This window comes from Camellia sinensis, chromosome 13 (assembly GCF_055761805.1).
Source record: "Camellia sinensis isolate YWXY chromosome 13, ASM5576180v1, whole genome shotgun sequence".
NCBI lineage: Eukaryota > Viridiplantae > Streptophyta > Magnoliopsida > Ericales > Theaceae > Camellia > Camellia sinensis.
The window spans coordinates 124,653,567-124,672,879 of record NC_138973.1 but is presented as its reverse complement, the minus strand read 5'-3'; the positions used below and the strand labels follow the sequence as shown (position 1 = coordinate 124,672,879).

The 19,313-nt window shown below is 32.0% G+C and overlaps 1 protein-coding gene across 1 annotated transcript; it reads right to left on the bottom strand.

Annotated features, from left to right (window-relative positions):
* Window positions 1–17,697: 17,697 nt before the first annotated feature.
* On the bottom strand, window positions 17,698–18,397 carry LOC114273854 (uncharacterized). The gene is made up of 2 exons (XM_028215672.2): window positions 18,277–18,397; window positions 17,698–17,987 (listed from the first exon to the last, which is right to left on the bottom strand). The coding sequence occupies exons 1-2, from the start codon at window positions 18,395–18,397 to the stop codon at window positions 17,698–17,700; spliced, it is 411 nt and encodes a 136-aa protein (XP_028071473.2).
* Window positions 18,398–19,313: the final 916 nt, after the last annotated feature.

The window sequence follows — 19,313 nt, the reverse complement described above, 5'->3', positions numbered from 1 at the left end:
TAAATAAAAAAAAAAGTATAATAATTATTCATCAAAGTAGCATCTAGGCAACAAAAGCCATTCATCCTATCCTTCCTAAACACATGGGATGGGAGCAGAATACTCCTACTACTTTATAGGTCTGTCCAATTAGTTCAAATTTGATACATGTTTATCTGAGCCTCTAAACATCTAGCTCAAACTATGTTAGTAATCAACCCCAGCTAACAAGGTTCAGAAATTGATGATTGTACAGATGCATTTGCCCTAATTACGCCATAATATCACATTTACATGTTACCTGTAGGCCCATCAGTTCATGTTTTAATTTTTAGATTTCTATTACAGAGATGGTACCCTGTAACCTCTAGTCATATTTGGTTATGCGCCTATAGGAATGCACTTTTTACAAGCTTTAAAGGCAATTCTATATTCTATATCTGATTCCTGTTTCTAAACAGTTGATGATGAGGGGCAAAATGACAGGCAAAGTATGAACTCATTTGAGTCTTTTGATGACTTTGAGCGTCGAATATAGGCAAATCCTAGTAATGTCCCAAAATAAATGCATATATAGGTATGAAGGAAAATCCCAAAGCCTAACAGGTATGAAGGCAAATCCCAAAGCCTAACAGGTATCACAAATTAAAGCCAAATCTGGAACCCTAACACAAATAGCAAACAAAATCCAACCCGAAACACTCCCAATCGACTAATTTCTACAAAAATTGAAGCCAAATGTAAACCCTAACTTCACTATGATTCAGGTTTACCTCGATTCGCTGTCACAGGCTCCCCGTTCGTCCTCCGTCGTGGTTCGTCGTCCTTCATCCTCTGTCGTGGTTCATCTGCCTCCGCCGCCGTTCGTCCTTTGAACCCCAAACACTCCTTTGAACTCCTTCGCCCTCTCGCCCTCTCGCTGTCTGTATACATATGGGGGGAATTTTAAAATCCCTTTTGAAACCCCTGATTCTGTTTTTTTTTTTTTTCTTCAAAATACTCACCAAAACGACGTTGTTTTGGTGAGTATTAATATCAGCTGTCTGATTATCCACTTTAGGAGATCACTCTAGAGGATTACTCTACAGGATCCTTATGCCAAAAGCAATTTGAAATATCATAATATTCCTATCTATTCACATGTTTGACTTATCAGTCTACTTATTTGTTCACATGTCCTATCTATCTATCTCTGTGCCTACTTGTTTGTCGCAACAGATCGCTGACAATTTTTTCAATGACTTTCCGACTAGTCAGAGGCGACAATGGGTAGCAATTGATAATAGTGTGGGAGAAAGTATAAATAGAAAAATATTAAGGGTAAAAAATGAAAAAAAAAATACATACATATATATTAAGGATTAATTGGTAATAAACCCAGTATAAGAAAGGTATAAGGCATGAGGTTAGATATTTTTTGTTGATGAGAAGTCCATACTTTATAAAGTAGTTTGGTAATAAGTCCTAGAAAATATTTTATTTTCAATTTTAACCATTGACTTTTTTTTATCTGTTTGACTTTTCGTTGATTATCTGTTGAAATTAATTTTTATCTGTTAAATTCTTATCTGTTCAAATTGTTTAATCTGTTTAAATTTTTTATCCGTGGGACTTTTTTTTATCTGTTTAAAATTTTTATCTATTCAAAAGAATTATCTGTTCAATTTTTTTCCTTTATCTTTTCAATTATCTGTCATATTTTATTATCTGTTCAAATTTTGACCAATTTTATCCTATTATCTATTCATTTTTTTTTTAATTTGCTGCAATCTATTTTATCATCATCATCATCAACAATAGAAACAACAGATTTGAGCTAAGAAAAAATAAGAAGAAGAAGAAACAATCTTCATCTTTGGCTGCTATTACTTTTGTTCAAAATTCAATTAGATTTTTCTAACAAACAATCTTCAACCAGACCCTATCTGTTCAAACAAATAAAAATTTATCTGTTTCATCTCTCATTCTCTTCACCACTATCTCTTCCACGATGACGACCACCACCACCACTACCGACGACCTCAACGAAGACCTCAGTTTTCTCGAATTCTACATTTGACGATGACTTCTCTGCCTCTACCTCTCACCACCACTTCACTACTTAGATCTACTCTTCGACAAAGAAAACGATGACTTCAACAATTACGACGACTTCGAAATCTCCTTATCCTCCTTGGGCTTCGATCACGAAGATGAAAAGAGAGAGAGAGAGAGAGAGAGAGAGAGAGAGAGAGAGAGAGAGAGAGAGAGAGAGAATTGCTTAGGGTTTGATTTGTGAAATAATATATCTTATATATATGGGTAGTTTGGTCATTTTATAAGAACTTGTCCTTATGCATAATGTATTTTAGAGTGTGGATCTCTAGGTAAAAAAATTAAATTAAATTGGATTAATGAAGGAATATCAGATCAAATTAACGGAGGAGTATGAGATTTATGTTGTGTTTGGTTGAGAGATTTAGAGAGAGATTTGGAAAGACAAAGAGAAAAGGTGTGTGAAATTAAGTGAAATATAGATATGTTTTATTCATATTTCACCTACCTTTTCCATTTCTCTTTCTAAATTCTTCCTCAAATCTCCCAACCAAACATAGCATTAGGGGTTTCCTATTGTCTATTTCTTTGTTGATGGTCAACATAAGCCCTACAATGGCCAAAGGACTAAGTAAAACCCCTATATATACGGATCTGGATCTTGTGGATGGAGGAGGAGCGACGAAGGTTGCCGTCGACGACGGTAAAATAGAAGGAGGAAACCCTAGATCGGGAGAGAGAGAGAGAGAGAGTTGTTTAGGGTTTGATTTGTGAAATAATATATATTATATATATGGGTAGTTTGGTCATTTTATAGGAACTTGTCCTTACGAACAATATATTTTAGAGTGTGGATCTTTGGGCAACAAAAATTTTTTTAATTGAATTTATGGACCGAGTATCCATATATTAATGCAATAATTTATACTTCCCACCAATTTATTTCATTAACCATGCCTTTATAATCAAAACAAATTAATCATTGGACCTCAAGATATATCTATATAATAAGGCAAGAGGCTTTTTGAATCCGGATGTGACTTTTATACCTGTGTCAAAATTTGGACCATTAGATTGATTTAATCTAAGGGCTCAAAATATCTCACCCCATTTGTCTGTCTCATTTTCAACAGACCCTCTCTCTCTCTCACTCTCATTTGTCTCTTTTTTGATTTCAAAATTTGAAAACACACAACCCCCCCATCTCTTTCTCTCACTCTCCCTCTCCATTAGAGCCCAACCTTCCCTGTTGGAGCCCATTCTCTCTCATCATCTTCTCTCTTCCTCCCTCCATCTCTCCACCATCCCAATCTTTATCAACAGTGGCAGCCCCAAACACCCTTGAATATTGACGACGGCACCCCCTCACTCTCTCTACCTCTATCGGAGCCCATTCCGCCCAACCCTTGCTGGCGATTGAACCCCAAACCCCGTATTACTCTCTTCATCTTCTCTCTTCCTCCCTCTGTCTCCCAATTGACGGAGCCGTTGCAAAAGAGGAACAAGGGGACTGCAAAAGGGAACAATGGTGTTCAACAAAGAAATAATCCGGTATACATACGGTTTAGGTGAGCAAACTTGGGCTTTTTCTTTAGTGTTTATATTTCTATCTTTGGGTAATCTTTGGATAATCTTTACTCTAATCTTTAATTTTTGGATAATCTTTACTCTAATCTTTAGTCTTTATTGATAATGATCTCTACTCTAATCTTTTGATTGAAACATTAATTAAGCCTGGTTTTATAATTAATTAATCTTTAATCTAATCTAATTTACTCTAATTAATCTTTAATCTAATCTACTCTAATCTTTAATCTAATCTAAACTCTATTCTAATTTTATAATCTCTAATCTCTAATTTTTAGTCTTTACTAAACTCTAATCTAATTTTATAATTAATTAATTTCAACATTAATTTTTGTGATTGAAACATTTAAACATTGATTCGGTGAAACATTGAAACATTAAAGAATTTGTGATTGAAACATTGTGTGGTATTGAAACAATGTGATTGAAACATTTAAACATTATTTATAGTTTGTGATTGATCATTGTTTTGGTTGGTTGTGTAGGAAATTTATAAGCCTGGTTTTTTAATAGTTTAGAACATTACAACATTATTAATTCATTTGGATGAATACAATCTAATTTTATTACTGTCACATGTAAATTTTGTTAGTGGTAGAATCACATAGGTTTGGAATCAGGTATATTTGTGCTATTTGTTTATGAGATACTTAAGGAAATTTAGTTTATACTTTTTAATAGTTTTATTTATTTATTTGTTGATGTTTGATTTGAGATTGAATTTATTGGTGTAATGATAAGGAGAAGGCAGGAGGATATCCTCTCCTGCCATGAGAAACAACAGAAGAAAGGCAACAAGATAATCTAACAAAGGTTGAAGATAACTTCCAGATCTTTAGTCAGTAAAGTGTTTCTCTTGGTTAAAAATCAATTTATAGTTGACTGATTTCTGTGTCAAGAGAGGGAAACCCTCAAAGAAAACCAATGTCAAAAATCAATCAATGCGAGCACAAAAGCATTGTCAAGCCTTTTTTCTCTTATATTCACTTTTGATTGTGCTATAAGACAAACTATCCACAGGCTAGAACTAATGTAAAAAATAAATTATCTAAATGGTGTTACAAGTTGAGTTGGATTGAGTAGGAGTATTGTGACTACTGGGGTTCATCAGAATCCTTTGAGATCAAATTTGCCGTCTAGGGGTTCAATTTCGTCTGTTGCAATTTGAGACTTATAAAGGCTTTAGTTGGTAGGATTAGTTTAGTTTGGTTTAGTTCAAGGCACTTGCTCTGGTGCAAGCTTAGGGTATGGTCATATCAGAACCTATTCAGTTGGTTCATTTCTTGATACAGACATTGTTACGCCAAATTGAACTGAAAATCAAGCCTTATAGGTGTGTATATCATAGTTTTATTGGTTTGTTACAATGCAGCTTGAGGTTCATGTGAAAGTGGTTCAGACATGTATGAAAGGTTCATGGGTTTTATTTAGTTGTTTGTTTATTTATTTAATTCGTCATTGTTATTGTTGGTGTAAATAGTACTTTCTTTTCTGCTCAGCCCCCCTGCGGAAGGTGGCCTTCTTTGCCCTCCACCTAAGCTGTACTAGACCCTTTGTATTAATAATTCATTGTGATTTATTATCGATTTTTAATGAATAAATTAAGCATAATTGTTGGACTAGCCTTGAACCATGCAAATAATTTGTGCTTATTAAAGAGAACACGTATAGCAAATTAATCATAAAAGCACCAGGCAATGGCAATGAATTATGCAAAACAACCTCTAAACTCTTTCCTGCTATAAACTAAACCTTTTATTTATTTATTTATTTATTTCCTGTTGGTTTAATTATGCTTATTTGTTTTGAAGAGACCTGGGTTCAAATAATTGCTCTCTGTATCTCATCACAGTAGGGGGCACACGTTTCCTTTGGTGTATGCCATGGTTTGGTGCTGCTCATGGTATCAAGAGAAACATAAAGTCTAATCTATATTGGGAACTAAAATTTGTCAATTCTTTTAGTGGGACTAACAATCTCTAGAAACATATTGTTGTGCATGTTGGGTTTCAGTTTTCATTGGCTGAAGGCTCCCATCTAACGATGCATTTATTGATGGTTGTGAAAATGTACCTTTTAAGACAATGTAGGAAACATTGTCAGTTATTATCACTACTCTTATGAGTTATGCCTACAAAAGTGATTAAAATTGATAAATAGGAACTATAGTGCAATATTGTTTCTTTTATGTTCTTATAGTTTTGTAGTTATCTATATAATATGGCAAGAGGCTTTTTGAATCCGGATGTGACTTTTATACCTGTGTCAAAATTTGGACCATTAGATTGATTTAATCTAAGGGCTCAAAATGGCCCTGTTTGGTAGAGCTGTGGGAAAGTGATTATAACTTATAGCCTAACAGCTTATAGCTTATAGCTGTGAACATAAGCTGATTTTTGACTTATAAATTAAGCTTCTCCTCCCCCACTCAAAGAATAAGTTGATTTTTTACTTACAAAAAGCTATAAGCTGTATTGTTAAGCTGAACCAAACACATCAAAATAGCTTAAATTAAGCTAAAAGCTGAAATAAGCTAGAAATAAGCCCTACCAAACAGGGCCAATATCTCACCCCATTTGTCTCTCTCATTTTCAACAGACCCTCTCTCTCTCTCACTCCCATTTGTCTCTCCCATTTATCTCTTTTTTGATTTCAAATTTTGAAAACACACAGCCCCCCCTCTCTTTCCATGTGCTTAGACTTGAATAAAATTTTAATTGGCAACCTCATCCCTACTCTATATTACTGATCTTAGTTTTGTTTAATTTCAATTTATAGAAGAAAACAAATTTCGATAATACCAATCTTTTGAACCAAGAATTTTTAGTGTCTGTACATGATACACCCTAAAATTATATTAATGAAATATAATTTTACTTTTTTCTTCTTTTTCATTTAAATATAATTCCAATTTAATTCTATACCCACCTGTTGTGGATTGTGTTAAGCATGTTATATTGTTACTGTTGTTGATTGTTACATTGTTTTTGTTCATGCCTTTGAATTATTTATCCATAAATCTGTATTAAGCAGGTTACAATTTTTGAATCATTTTGTTGTTCATGCTTTTGATTATGAATGTATTAAGCAGTTTATAATTGTATTAAGCAAGTTATAATTGAAATTGATTGATTTTAGGGATTAATCAGGAAATCGGACATTTTGGGGTTGTTTTTCCTATTAATAATCCAATGATGGGTTGTGTTTTTCCTACTTTTTTCTTTCATTTTTCTACTTGCAAGTAATCAGTATCATTTATTAATCCGGTAAATTGGATTGTGATAATTGAAATGGATTGTCTTGCTTTTTGGCTTCTTATATAGTTGTGGCTTTTTGCTTATATTATTTTTTAATTGTAGTTGGTTTTCTATTTGGCTATATAAAACCCAAGTATGTATTCAAAAAATAGCAAAACTTAAGCCCTCTGATTTTAGCAACTAATATAACCTTAAGTCAAAATGGTTTTTTAGGAACTGGATAAAACACCAAGTTTACACACAACTAGAGAACTATATTCAACTGTTTGGTCCAGTCCGATGAATACATATTGCAAAATTGATCAGTTTCGTGCTCCAAGTTAAAAGTGTGTAAAGCCAAAGGGGAAAACCAAATGAAGAGGTAGGAAAATACAGAGTCTTATATGACATTTAGCCAAAAAACCACTTCCCACCCCAACGGCTCTGATATGTAACTCCCTCGCTCAAAGCCCTCTCCCCACCCCCACCTTCAAAACCCATCATTTCATTTCATTTCATTTTATGTCGTTACATATCTATTTTAGTTTGTTTTGAAGATTGATTGTTACATTCGACCTTCTTTTTTTTTTAAAATATATTTATTATATTGTTACAGTGATGCTTAGTTTGTTGTTATGCTTTTGAAATGGATTAAGCAGGCTATAATTGTATCTTGAATCATTGTTGATTATGAATGAATAATGGAAATGGGTTGTTTTTCTTTGTTGTTTTCTCATCTCAGGAAATCAGACATTTTTGGGATGGGATTTAAGTTTTTAACATATGTTTTATGTGTTGTTGGAAATTGTTGTTTAGCAAATAGAGCTCTCAACTTTGCTAAATAGGAATTGTTGTTTATAGGCTTGGATAGTCAAATTTGCTGATTTTTGGATTTTTCCTATCATTACATTTTTTTTTTCACTATGTGTTAATCTTCTATGATAAAGTGCAAAGATTCCTTACACTTCTCATATTTGGTTGTTTAAAAGAATAATGAAAAATTCATTGTAATGGGAATCATCATTTATCTCATTCCAGTGAACCAAATAAAGTATCAATGAGATTGAAGTGTTTCAAATATGATTAGTGTTTTGATAAATAATTTGGGTTATTTTGATAAATGTGTGAATTGAGTTTCCTTTTTTAACATGCAAAGTAATGTTCTGTGATCTTTTGTTTTTATTTGATTGTTAAAAATTAGAATTATAGTGAGAAAGAAATAGCCCATTGTATTTAAAGTAGACATTAAAACATCTGTCTGAATATAGTTCATGAAAAGAATCAGATAAGCTATGAGTTGATAAAAAGGACAGCATAAAAACTATTACACTAATTATCTGACAATGCCTTCCTAAAGGTTTTCAGCATAAAGCATGAAGCTTCACAAACAGATTACATTTATTGAACGCAAACAAGATAGTTTCATAAGTTCTCTTAAAAATTGGTTTCGGTTCCATACATAAGAATGTTAAAAAGAAGTAGTGCATAATGTTAACAAAGCTAGGCCGGTTTATTGAATTGAAATGTGTTAACACAATCTTATTTCAATGTGTATTTTTTACCTTCTAAACAATACAACTATCAAAATTGGCTCAAATGTTAATTTTGGCTATGGCTCATTCATAATTATGATTCACCCAATATCTATTATATACTCCAATCCAATTATATATACATTCACAATCATGTAATTAAAAATAAAATAAAAAAACACAATTTACAAATAAGATAGAGGTGATGTATTTTATTTTGTGTTGGTGCAAATACAAAATAAACCAACCATCTCTGCTTCATGTTTAAAGGTTCGTTCAGAAAGCACTTCATATTTTTTTACTGGAATTTTTATGAATTGAGAAAGGAATGAAATGAGTAGTAGTGAGGTGAGGAAAATGAGGAGTAGTGGTAGATGGGGAGAAGAGATGGGGGTAGTGACGGATCATGGTAAGGGTAGCAAATGATTGTCAACACCAAAATAAAGGGAAAAAAATTGTTAGACTGTTTAAATGGCCCATAGAAATGAATGGTTAGAATTAAAATAATTTCAAGTTAGGATTGATTTGTTACCGAGATCAAAATTTTGAAGTTTTTTTTTTCTTTTTTAAATTTCCCAAAACTCAATATATGAAACCATGAATTACTTGGTATATTTGTCATTTATCCTAGGTATGCATACAATTATTATAGGGCAGACTCTAAATGCACTTAAAATTTTAGGATGCATTTAAAGCCTCCCAACTGCAGTCATATACCACAAATGTAAATAATGTTATAGATGGAAAAAGATTTACAGTACAATGTAACCAACTCCTTGCCAATTTACTGTAACTGACTCCTTGCCAATTCAAGCCAACAACAAGCACGAAGGCAGTGTAATTCTATGAACACAAAAAGTTAAACATTTTGTGAACTGCCTAATAAAATGAAAGGAAAATTCTACTTACACAAAGTTTTAGCTCACTATACCTGCTATTATAATATTTTTATTCTTTTATAGGATTACTATTAAGAACTAAAAAACCTTATTGTTTTTCTTTCATTAACCTCTGATCATATATCCAGAGTAACAGAGTACTCATTTGTGTTTGTTATTGCCAGAAAAAATAAAATTTTTATTGGGCTTTGACTTTTAAGACTTAATAGAAGTAGTTTTGTTGGTGGGCTGCTGTCATTGGAGGTAATTTGGTGAGCTGGGACTGAATTTGGAGGTGAATTCAGGCTTGGTAAGAGGAATTATATGTTGAAACAATCTTCTGTGTAAATAAAATAAATCGAAACAAACTCAAACAAATAAATAAATAACGTACCGAATTTATTTATTGAACCGAATTAAAAATTCAAAGACCAAGTCGAGTGTGTGACACTCTGTCGTTAAGACAGATTCGCCCCGCTACGGTGCTTACGGTTGAGTGGCGTTTATCTCCCAAGATACAATGATTTTCACAAAATTGTTGTAGCACACCAAACAAAATTGTACGGCGAACCAAACCTTGTGTTTTATACTCTCTTAAATTTAATCTAAAACTAATATATGAAGAATAAATGCACTAGAACAAAATGGACAGCAAAGAGACAAAAATCAGACTCATTTTTTCGGATCTCCGGACTGCTGAAAAAAGATTATATTTATAGGCAAACATAAGACCCGAACAGGTTCCAATGTTTGAAGTGAAAAGGTTCACCAAAGAGTTGAACAGGAAAACCAACTATTCAAAGTTGTTTTGACCGCTGCTAAGACCAAAAATTTCAAACAATCCTGACCGCTGCTTTGAACACATATTCAAACAATTTGAAAAGAAAAGATCCGTTGGTATTAGAGGTGGAACAGTTCCTAAACAAATGGAATACTTATATTAAACTATTTGAATAGTTTAATCATTTTTAAGGAAACCACTTTAGGAAATCAAAAATAAATTTATATTTAAATTAAATTTAAATTTAGAATTAAATTAAAATCCCACAATTACAAACTTTAGGAAACCACTTAGGAACCAAAAATTTAAATGTAGAATTAAATTAAATTCCCACAATAATTTTTATTGAAAAAATTCAAATGAATTTTATCTAAAAAATTAATGTTAGACCCGAAAATGACGTCAACTACCCACTCACTCATAAATGGTTTTGACATTCTGTCTTCAGCGTGTGACTTGCCACACGGCAAGGAACACTTCACCTCTTCGGACCCATCCCAAAAGACGTTTGGGGCCCACTCAAATTTGGGCTAAAAAATATGCCTATATTAAATTATTTTTCCAACATTATATACATTTGGGTGTGTTGTTTGTTGGTGGAATTGAGGTCTATAATGGTTATAATAAACCTGTTTGTTCCATTTGATTGCTAATCTTTTTAGTCAAGTTGAGTTATTGACTTAGGTGCTGAAATACATGTGTAAGCTTGCATAGTTTTTTTGGAGAAAAGCCCATTTCTGCTCATATTATCATATATGAGAAAAGTATTGTGAGTTTTGCAATTCTTAACTTAAACCTATTAACAGATAAGCTTATTTAGCTGTTTTGGTTTGGCTCCTCTCCATTTGTGGCAAGAAATGGAGATCTCAATTTCAATGTAACAGGTTGCAACATATCACCAAATATGTTGAAGATTCATCTAGCGTATGATGATCTTCAGGTTTGATGATTGGTGAAGCTCAATTCTGGCTTCACAGGTTGAAGATTTATAATAAATATATATTATGACAAATAATATATATTTAGGTATCTAACATTATATGTTTAGGTACCTAAATATAATGTTTCTGGCTTATTTTAGGTACCACCGTAATATAATTTTTATAATGTTTCTGGCTTATTTAGGTACCTAATAATAGAATTGACTTCTTTAATTTTTAAATTACTAATAATATGATTTATCTGTTACTAAAATATATGTTTACGTACCTAAATATAATGTTCAGGCAACCTGGTAAGAAGAATTGGGTTGTTTGAATTTTGCTTCGAAGCTCTTGCAGGTTTGATGATTTTCACAATCTTCTCTTTGTTCTTTTTCTTTTTTTGTCCTTTTCATTTCGAAACTCTTGCAGGTTTGATGATCTTCACAATCTTCTCTTTGTTATGTTTCTTTTTCATTTTTTATTTATGTAGCTTTCAATTTATTTGGATTGGTGTTTCTAAACCTTAAATTGATATGTATTTGTTTTTCTTTTTTTGTGTTGTCAGGCGTGGGTCTTGACAATATAATGTTTGTTTTTCTTATGTAGTTATAATTTGATTGGCAGGAGTAGCACTAGCTGGTGTGCATTTTAGTTTTAATTTCTTTTAAATTGTAGTGTACTGGCTGGTGTGCATTATTTGATATTTAATTTTTTTTATATTTGATTTATTTGGAATTGTAAAGTACAGTCTATTAAATATATTTTTATAACTGCATTTTAATCTTAATATTATTTACACCGTGCCTTTAGGCATGGGCATACGCTAGTAGACTCATAAAAATACATTTTTCATCAATTAACCCTCTAATTTTGAGTTTGAAAAAGTGAGTAAATCACCCAAGTTCAATTCAATCAACGAGCAAGTGAACTATTTTAATTTGGACTAATTAGGGATAAATCTCTCTACATATTTTTATAAGAATTAAGGGACATTGAAATATTATATATTGGTTAATGTCCTTAAATTTCAAATTTTAGTAGGATAAGAAAATTTTTTGAGATAAATGGTCAAAAATACCCTTAAACCCTAAAAATACTACAACAATTTTAGATTTTTTTTGTATACATCTCTCTCTCTCTCTCTCTCTCTACGTATTTTTGTCTGTCTGTCTGTCTGTCTCTCTCTCTGTGTACATCATTTCAACCATCTTCCCATTACTATCACTTTCAGACCCATCGTTGCCCTTCTAAATCTATCGCTATCATTGCTTCTATTCACAACCACCATTCGCAACAATAGTCTATATATGAACTAAGTGTCATTCATGACTACAAATCCATTGTTTGTCTCTTCCAGATATGCTACTGCCACTTCTAGATCTGTTATCGCCGTTTCCAGATCCATTACTACCGTCGTTCAGATCTTAAACACATCACATCGTTTGTAACCACACTCTATAACTTTGATTTCTATTCTTCTTCTCTCTTTTTCTATTTATTTTTTTGTTCAAAACAATTCAATTTTCATTGTCGCACAATGGAAATTTCAGCATGACAGTAAAATTTTACTCGGAGAAATTTTAGTCTATAAAATTTTACTTTGTTAGAGACTTATCAGAGAATTTAATGTGCTAAATCAATGGAATTTCACTTTGCCGAAGAGTTGTCAAAAATGGACTAACAGTGGTCATCAGAAAATATGTCCTTGATGGTTAGAGGTAATTGCTGGCAGTCAAAGGTGGTCATTGATGATTGAAGATGGCGGCTGAAAGTGGTAATGGCAATGGCAATTTGGGTTGAAGGTGGCGGAATAACAAAAAAGAAAATGCCCTGACTTTTATTACTTGAATAACATTACCAAATACTTGATTAAAGTCCATTTTCCATAACATAAATGCGGAAGCAATAGGGATAATCAATAAAACAGTGATATTCTCTATTGTATATACAATGATAATTAGTTATAACACCCTTAGGCTTACATAAAAAAAATAATAATAAATTAAAAAAAAAACAAAAAACAAAAAAACAAAAGGGTTTTACCCTCTATATACATATCATTGGCATCCTGTCTACAAAAAAAATAAGCCCCGTGACCAACAAATAAGTAGATCTCAACTCTAAAGAAACCATTCGTACATGCACCTAAAAAGTAATCAACAACATGGGATGAACATATAGTCCAATAAGAATCCCAATGACTCTAAAAAATAACATCACATGAATAGATAGTATCATGAATGCTAATATATAAGTAATGTGCCTTTTCATAACCAAAATATATATACATAATTATATCTTTCCTTAAAAGAATCCTTCTTTAACAATTTCAAGAAAACAATCTTTATTTTTACAATTTCTCTATTTGATTCAAAGAGTTTATCAACTTCATTTACTTTTGAAAGAAAATCCGCACTACCATTATACCAAACGTCTACATCATCCTACTACCAAACAAAATCTCACATTTCAATATCATTATGTGATATTACATTTACCGAATACCAAACACAATCTCACATTCAGTATCATTATGTAATATTACATTTACCGATTACTGAACATGGAGAGTCAATTGGACATCTCATATATTTCTATCCATTTCACATATCACAACACATATATCAATACCAACTAATAAGTTGCGAACATTTAAATATCTCGTGGTCTCGCCAAGTCCTACATAGCAACCATCAGCCTGTTTTACCAAGTGCTAACTGGAATGAACGCATTAGCTCTATATAACACATCTGCTTGTTTTACCGGGTGCTAACCGAAAGGAATGCATTACCTCAATATAGCCCATCAGCCTGCTTTATCGGTTGCTAGCCGGAAGGATCGCGTTACCTCTATGCAGCACATTCGTCATCCATCTCATCATGTACACATCATTCTAGGTCATTTTAAACATAACACATAACATGTGTACTCTATTCAACAACAAGCAATACCGTTCTCCACCGATGGCCGATGACAAACTCTTGTAATGTCCCTAAAATTTAATATCCTTTTCATAATTAAAATCTGTAAATATTCTATAGATATCATCAATTCAGTAGATTCTCGTGAAATAACATAATGAAAAGTATTGTCTTTACCCAAAGATAAATCTCTTCCTCATTGAACTATCTCAAAAGTTAATACACTTTTATCAAAATCACCAATAGCATCCTAATATTTTTCGACCTCGAAGGAAGGGAAGACAATTGGGCACCTCAACACATACAACGCATTTTCAAAACCACACACACACCTTTAATTTACTCTACATTTAGAAAACAAATCAGATCTGTACTGAGCTTGATCTAAGGAAGAAAATGTTGAGAATAGCCACCTCTGTAAACTGAAAGTTTACCAACGCCAAAGCCCTACGCCAACTACGTTCAGGTAACGATTAAAGTGTGAACGATTAAAGTCTATAGATACTGTTCTTATTTTGGAAGTATAGTAGATCTAAAATCAAAACATTTTGCAATTATAAGTAATAAGTTTTTCCTTTTTATGAGTTTTTATTATCACTTTTATGTTCAAAATATATCACTAGATGGTAATCAATTACTAATACTAAAAGCAAACTGTCAACAATATCGTAATTTTTTACAAAATATACTAAATATTGGTGCTACTAAAGATATAAAATTTACTAAAAAAAGAATTAATCAAATTTCAGATAAATCGTATATTATCAACAACAACTACATATAATATCCTAAAAAATATATATTTAAATAATTTCTACATCATCGCTACATCACCAAATCATATCATTTTGGCAACGTTAGGCTACACAATGAAAGGTGACATATGAGATTCTGTTCAGACAAGAATGTCAAAAATGTAGTAACACCCACCCCAACCCCATCTCTACCGCCTTTCAGTTGCTACTTGCCCATGTTTCTTGCCTCATTGCCTTCTCCAACCAATGTTTGACACGTATTCCCCCAATCAAATGTTTTGGCTTTAAAGGCCAAGATTTATTTTATAAAAAAAAAAATAAATATATACTAAGGAAACACTACTAATAATAATAATAAAAAAAGTATAATAATTTAAGAATGATATGAAAATATCATTTTCTTAAGTAAATATATTTTTTATGAGTATTTTATTTGAAAGTAAAAAGTTCATATATTTTGGAATATTCTGCATGGAATATTCTGTATCAAATTTCTATATATATATATATATATATATTATGGCTAAAATAATAATAACAAAAGGTAGTAGTTGGAGTTGGGTCTATCATCATAAAAATAAAGAAGAAGAAAAAAAAAAGTTAGTTGAACTTTCATTGTTATCATGCTTCTAAACTTAAGCTAGCTTTAAATAATTAAATCCAAATAATTGTTCTATTGAACTTTCATTGTGATCATGCTTCTAAACAATTGGACCACAAATTGGGAGGCCAGACCTTAATTTAACATAGTAGTAATCCAAACATCATTTCTGTTAAAAAGTTTTTCACATGGAGTTAATTCTAGTCAACCAGTTAAAATCAGTTGAATTGGACTTCTCCTAGTTAATTGAATTGTTCAATCCAAAAAGATTTTAAAAATAAAATCCTTACATTACCCATTATATTTAAAGTGGATACTATCCTTTACAACCAAATCAAACAAGTGCTCTTAAAAGAGGTATTAATGTTACATAAATCATGGAGAGACCTAACATGTACCAAGTACAATGCATTTGTTTAAACATGCTAATCATTTATTCTTACATGGTTTAAAGACCTCCTCCTAATAGGACATTAATCAAAAGGAAATAACAATAAAGAAAAAGAGTTATGGAACCAGAGTTGTGAAAATATGAAGGCCAAACTTCCATACATGCATGCATATGTGCATAGAACAAATATATGTTTGTCAATAATATTAAGATGACTATATTTATTTATTATATTTCACTTATTATCTTTTGTCGCAATTACATTATGGGTCTTATCCATTCATGTTCTTTAGTTTTAGGGTTGTTTTATTGGCTTACATGCTTAGCTCTATTTTCCTTGCATCAATTTTTTTTTTCTTTTTTTTTTAATTTTATAATACTATTAGTATTAGTTAGTACCCAAAATTTATGAAGACAAAATATTTAATATTTTAAAATAAAAAATAAAAACAAAATAAGGTGTTACATTTTCTCTCCACCATCTTTCCCTAGATTTGAATTTAATCAATCTCAAGCTCCTTGGACTTGGCAAGTCTACACAATTAATTCAGTGATCTAGTGACAGGATAAATTTTATTTACACATCATCAAATCTTTCAGTACACACTATTTTCATAATTTTTTTATTATACTTATATCCTTTATCAAATTACCATTTTGGACATATGTTTAAACCCTAACTCTCAATACACATCTTTCGACAACACTACCTACCACCAGCCTTCACCGCTTGCTTTCCAACTTTGGCCACTGTCACTGGCATCCACCACCACGACTATCCTTTCTAGCCACTATCGCAGCCACACAACCTTCCTACCTCACTATCCCACCGCCTCTCATCCTCGCTCTCACCACCCTTACAACCACTCACTCGCTAGCTACCCCTTTTCCCACCACAAATCCCTTCCATTTCCCCGACCGGCGATTCCTCACCACCGCAAATAGCCTCATCTTCCATCACTTCCATCGCGAACAACCTACTCTCCACCTCCACCATCGTGATCCAACCCTCTATCACAATCTAGACTCGCTGTTCTCTACTGTACTGTTCTGGTGGGCGCGCGCGCACGTGAGTGTGTGTGTGTGAGTGAGAGAGAGAGAGAGAGAGAGAGAGAGAGAGAGAAAGAGAACCCTAAGGGCATTGGGAAGACGGTGACGAGAAGATATGTGGTAGAGTAGGCAACGGCTGGAGAGGGAGTGACGGCTAACTGTGATGGTTAGGGTTAGGGTTATGGATAGAGTTTGGGATAGAGGGTTGAAGAGTTGAAAAAGATGAGGGTAATTTAGGATTTTAAAAAATTAATGGTGCGAAGTGAGCTGAAATGAAAGAACTAAAAAAGTGTAATGTAAGAAGTTGTGTGATGTTTAAATAGAATTGCCCGCGAAAGAGAGAATTGGGAGATAATTATACAAAAATGCCCCTGAAATTTCAACCAAATCCAATTTATCTACAAATTGAATAGAAAAACTAAAACCCAAAATACCATCTAGAAAACTAAAATCCAAAATAAACAAAAATAAAATGAAAATGAAAATATTAAAGCCCTACAACAATCCCACGTGCAATAACTAAGTGTTGTCAATTAATTAACAACCCATCAATGTACGAAGTTGTGTGATGTTTAAATAGGATTACCCGCGAAAGAGAGAATTGGGAGATAATTATACAAAAATGCCCCTGAAATTTCAACCAAATCCAATTTATCTACAAATTGAATCCAAAAACTAAAACCCAAAATACCATCTAGAAAACTAAAATCCAAAATAAACAAAAATAAAATGAAAATGAAAATATTAAAGCCCTACAACAATCCCACGTGCAATAACCAAGTGTTGTCAATTAATTACCAACCCATCAATTTCTACACCACAAAAGGGGGGGCTTTGTAGGCTATTTTGGAAAGATGATTATGATCAGTTGTTTGGTAAAAAGTTACTTATAAACTGCTTATAAGTAATTTTTTTTGAAAAAAAAAATGAGTTATAATTTAAGAAATAGATTATAATCCACCTCGCAAAAGGGGAGGGTAGATAGGAGATTGTACAGAAATTTTTTTTTAAAGTCCCAACAAAGTCAAGTCAATAGGAGGAAGAATAGGCCAACCGGTGATGAACCGAACGGTCCCTCAGAATTCCATTGTACAGTGCCACCCTGTTCTCTGGCATTCCTCCTCGGACTTCTCTCCCTCTCTCTCCTCCTCTATTCTTTGTTGGTGAATTTGAATTTGAATTTGAATTTGGAGAGAAACCAGCATCATCACTGTTGTGTTGTTGCCTCCTCCTAAACTCTTTACTGTTTCCGACTGGGTCCACCACATCTTCTGCAAAGTGCACCCTCTTCTTCTTTTTCTTCTCTCTCTTCTTTCCAACTACACACCCAAAATTAACACACAATTTATATCTATATATACTCTCTGACTAATGTTTGTGTTCCCAGACTTATTCACATGTATATATGCACATACAAAATTAATCTTCTACAACCCCAAAAATAAAAAAATAAAAAAATTTGAGAATGACATATCGAGCCTTAATTTTATCACTCTTTATAAAAATAATATGTGGAAATGATTTAAGTTTTCAATCAAAGTTGGATTTGTTGAACATTACCCAAAATCGTATATGGTATGAATGAAATACTAGAGAGTTAAAGATAACCTGAAGAGATGCAGGGGCGAGGGAGTGGTGGTGGGCAGTGGGTGGTGATAGGGAATTGTGTTGCCGGAAAAGACTTCTGGAGGCGGAGGGCCAGGAGGATTACGGTGCCGGAGACCGCCATGGCGGTGGCGAAGACCACCCCTTGTGAAGTCAAATTTGAAGACATGGAGAGAGAGGCAGAGAGAGAGAGAGAGAGAGAGAGAGAGTAGAGAAACTTTTTTTTTTTTAGATGGCTGAGAGTAGAGAAACTTGAAATGGAGAATTTCTGTTGGAGTGGAAAATGTACAAGTGATCAATATTTTATTTTATTATTATTACTCCCTCTGTCTCGAAGTCATAAGTCTTTTTTCTAATTTTTTTTTTTTGGATAGTTTAATTATTACATTTTAAAAATATTAATTTTTTAAAGTTATCATTTGATAGTATATATTTTTTTAGAATATTAATTATCATAATTATATTTTTTTGTATTGTTAATAAATTTAAAGAAATGACAAAATAAGAAATTTATATTTTAGTCATTAATTTTTAAAAATGTATTAATATTTTGGGATAATAAAAAATAGAATAACAAATTATTATTTTGAGGTGAAAGGAGTATGTTGGGATGAATTGGAAAAAGAAAGGAGAGATTTATTTATTTATTTTTATTTTTTTTGGGGGTAAATCATTAAGGAGCCTAAATAGTTAGATTTAATTCCTATTAAATTCTGTTTAAAATAAACTATAATACAATTGTCATTAAAAATAATTTTTTGTGATAATTCTTTATATGTCATCAAAAATTGACAATGGTGATTTTTTGTCATGATTTTTTATAATTTGTTGGTAAAATTTACAATTAATATTTTTTTTTTGTGACGATTTTTTTAAATTGTTGCAGAAAGTTAAAAATTAACGACTTTTTTTGTAACGATTTTTTAAACTGTTACTAAAATTTATAATTAGTGACATTTTTTGTAATAAAAATTTTAAATTATTACTAAAAATTAACAATTAATAATATTTTTTTAATAATATATGATAAAAAAATATAA

Coding starts and splice junctions, on each gene's coding strand:
- LOC114273854 (XM_028215672.2), bottom strand. CDS start 18,397: ATGGCGGTCTCCGGCACCGTAATCCTCCTGGCCCTCCGCCTCCAGAAG. Junction 17,988..18,276: donor TCGCCCCTGCATCTCTTCAG/GTTATCTTTAAC, acceptor TTGGGTGTGTAG/TTGGAAAGAAGAGAGAGAAG.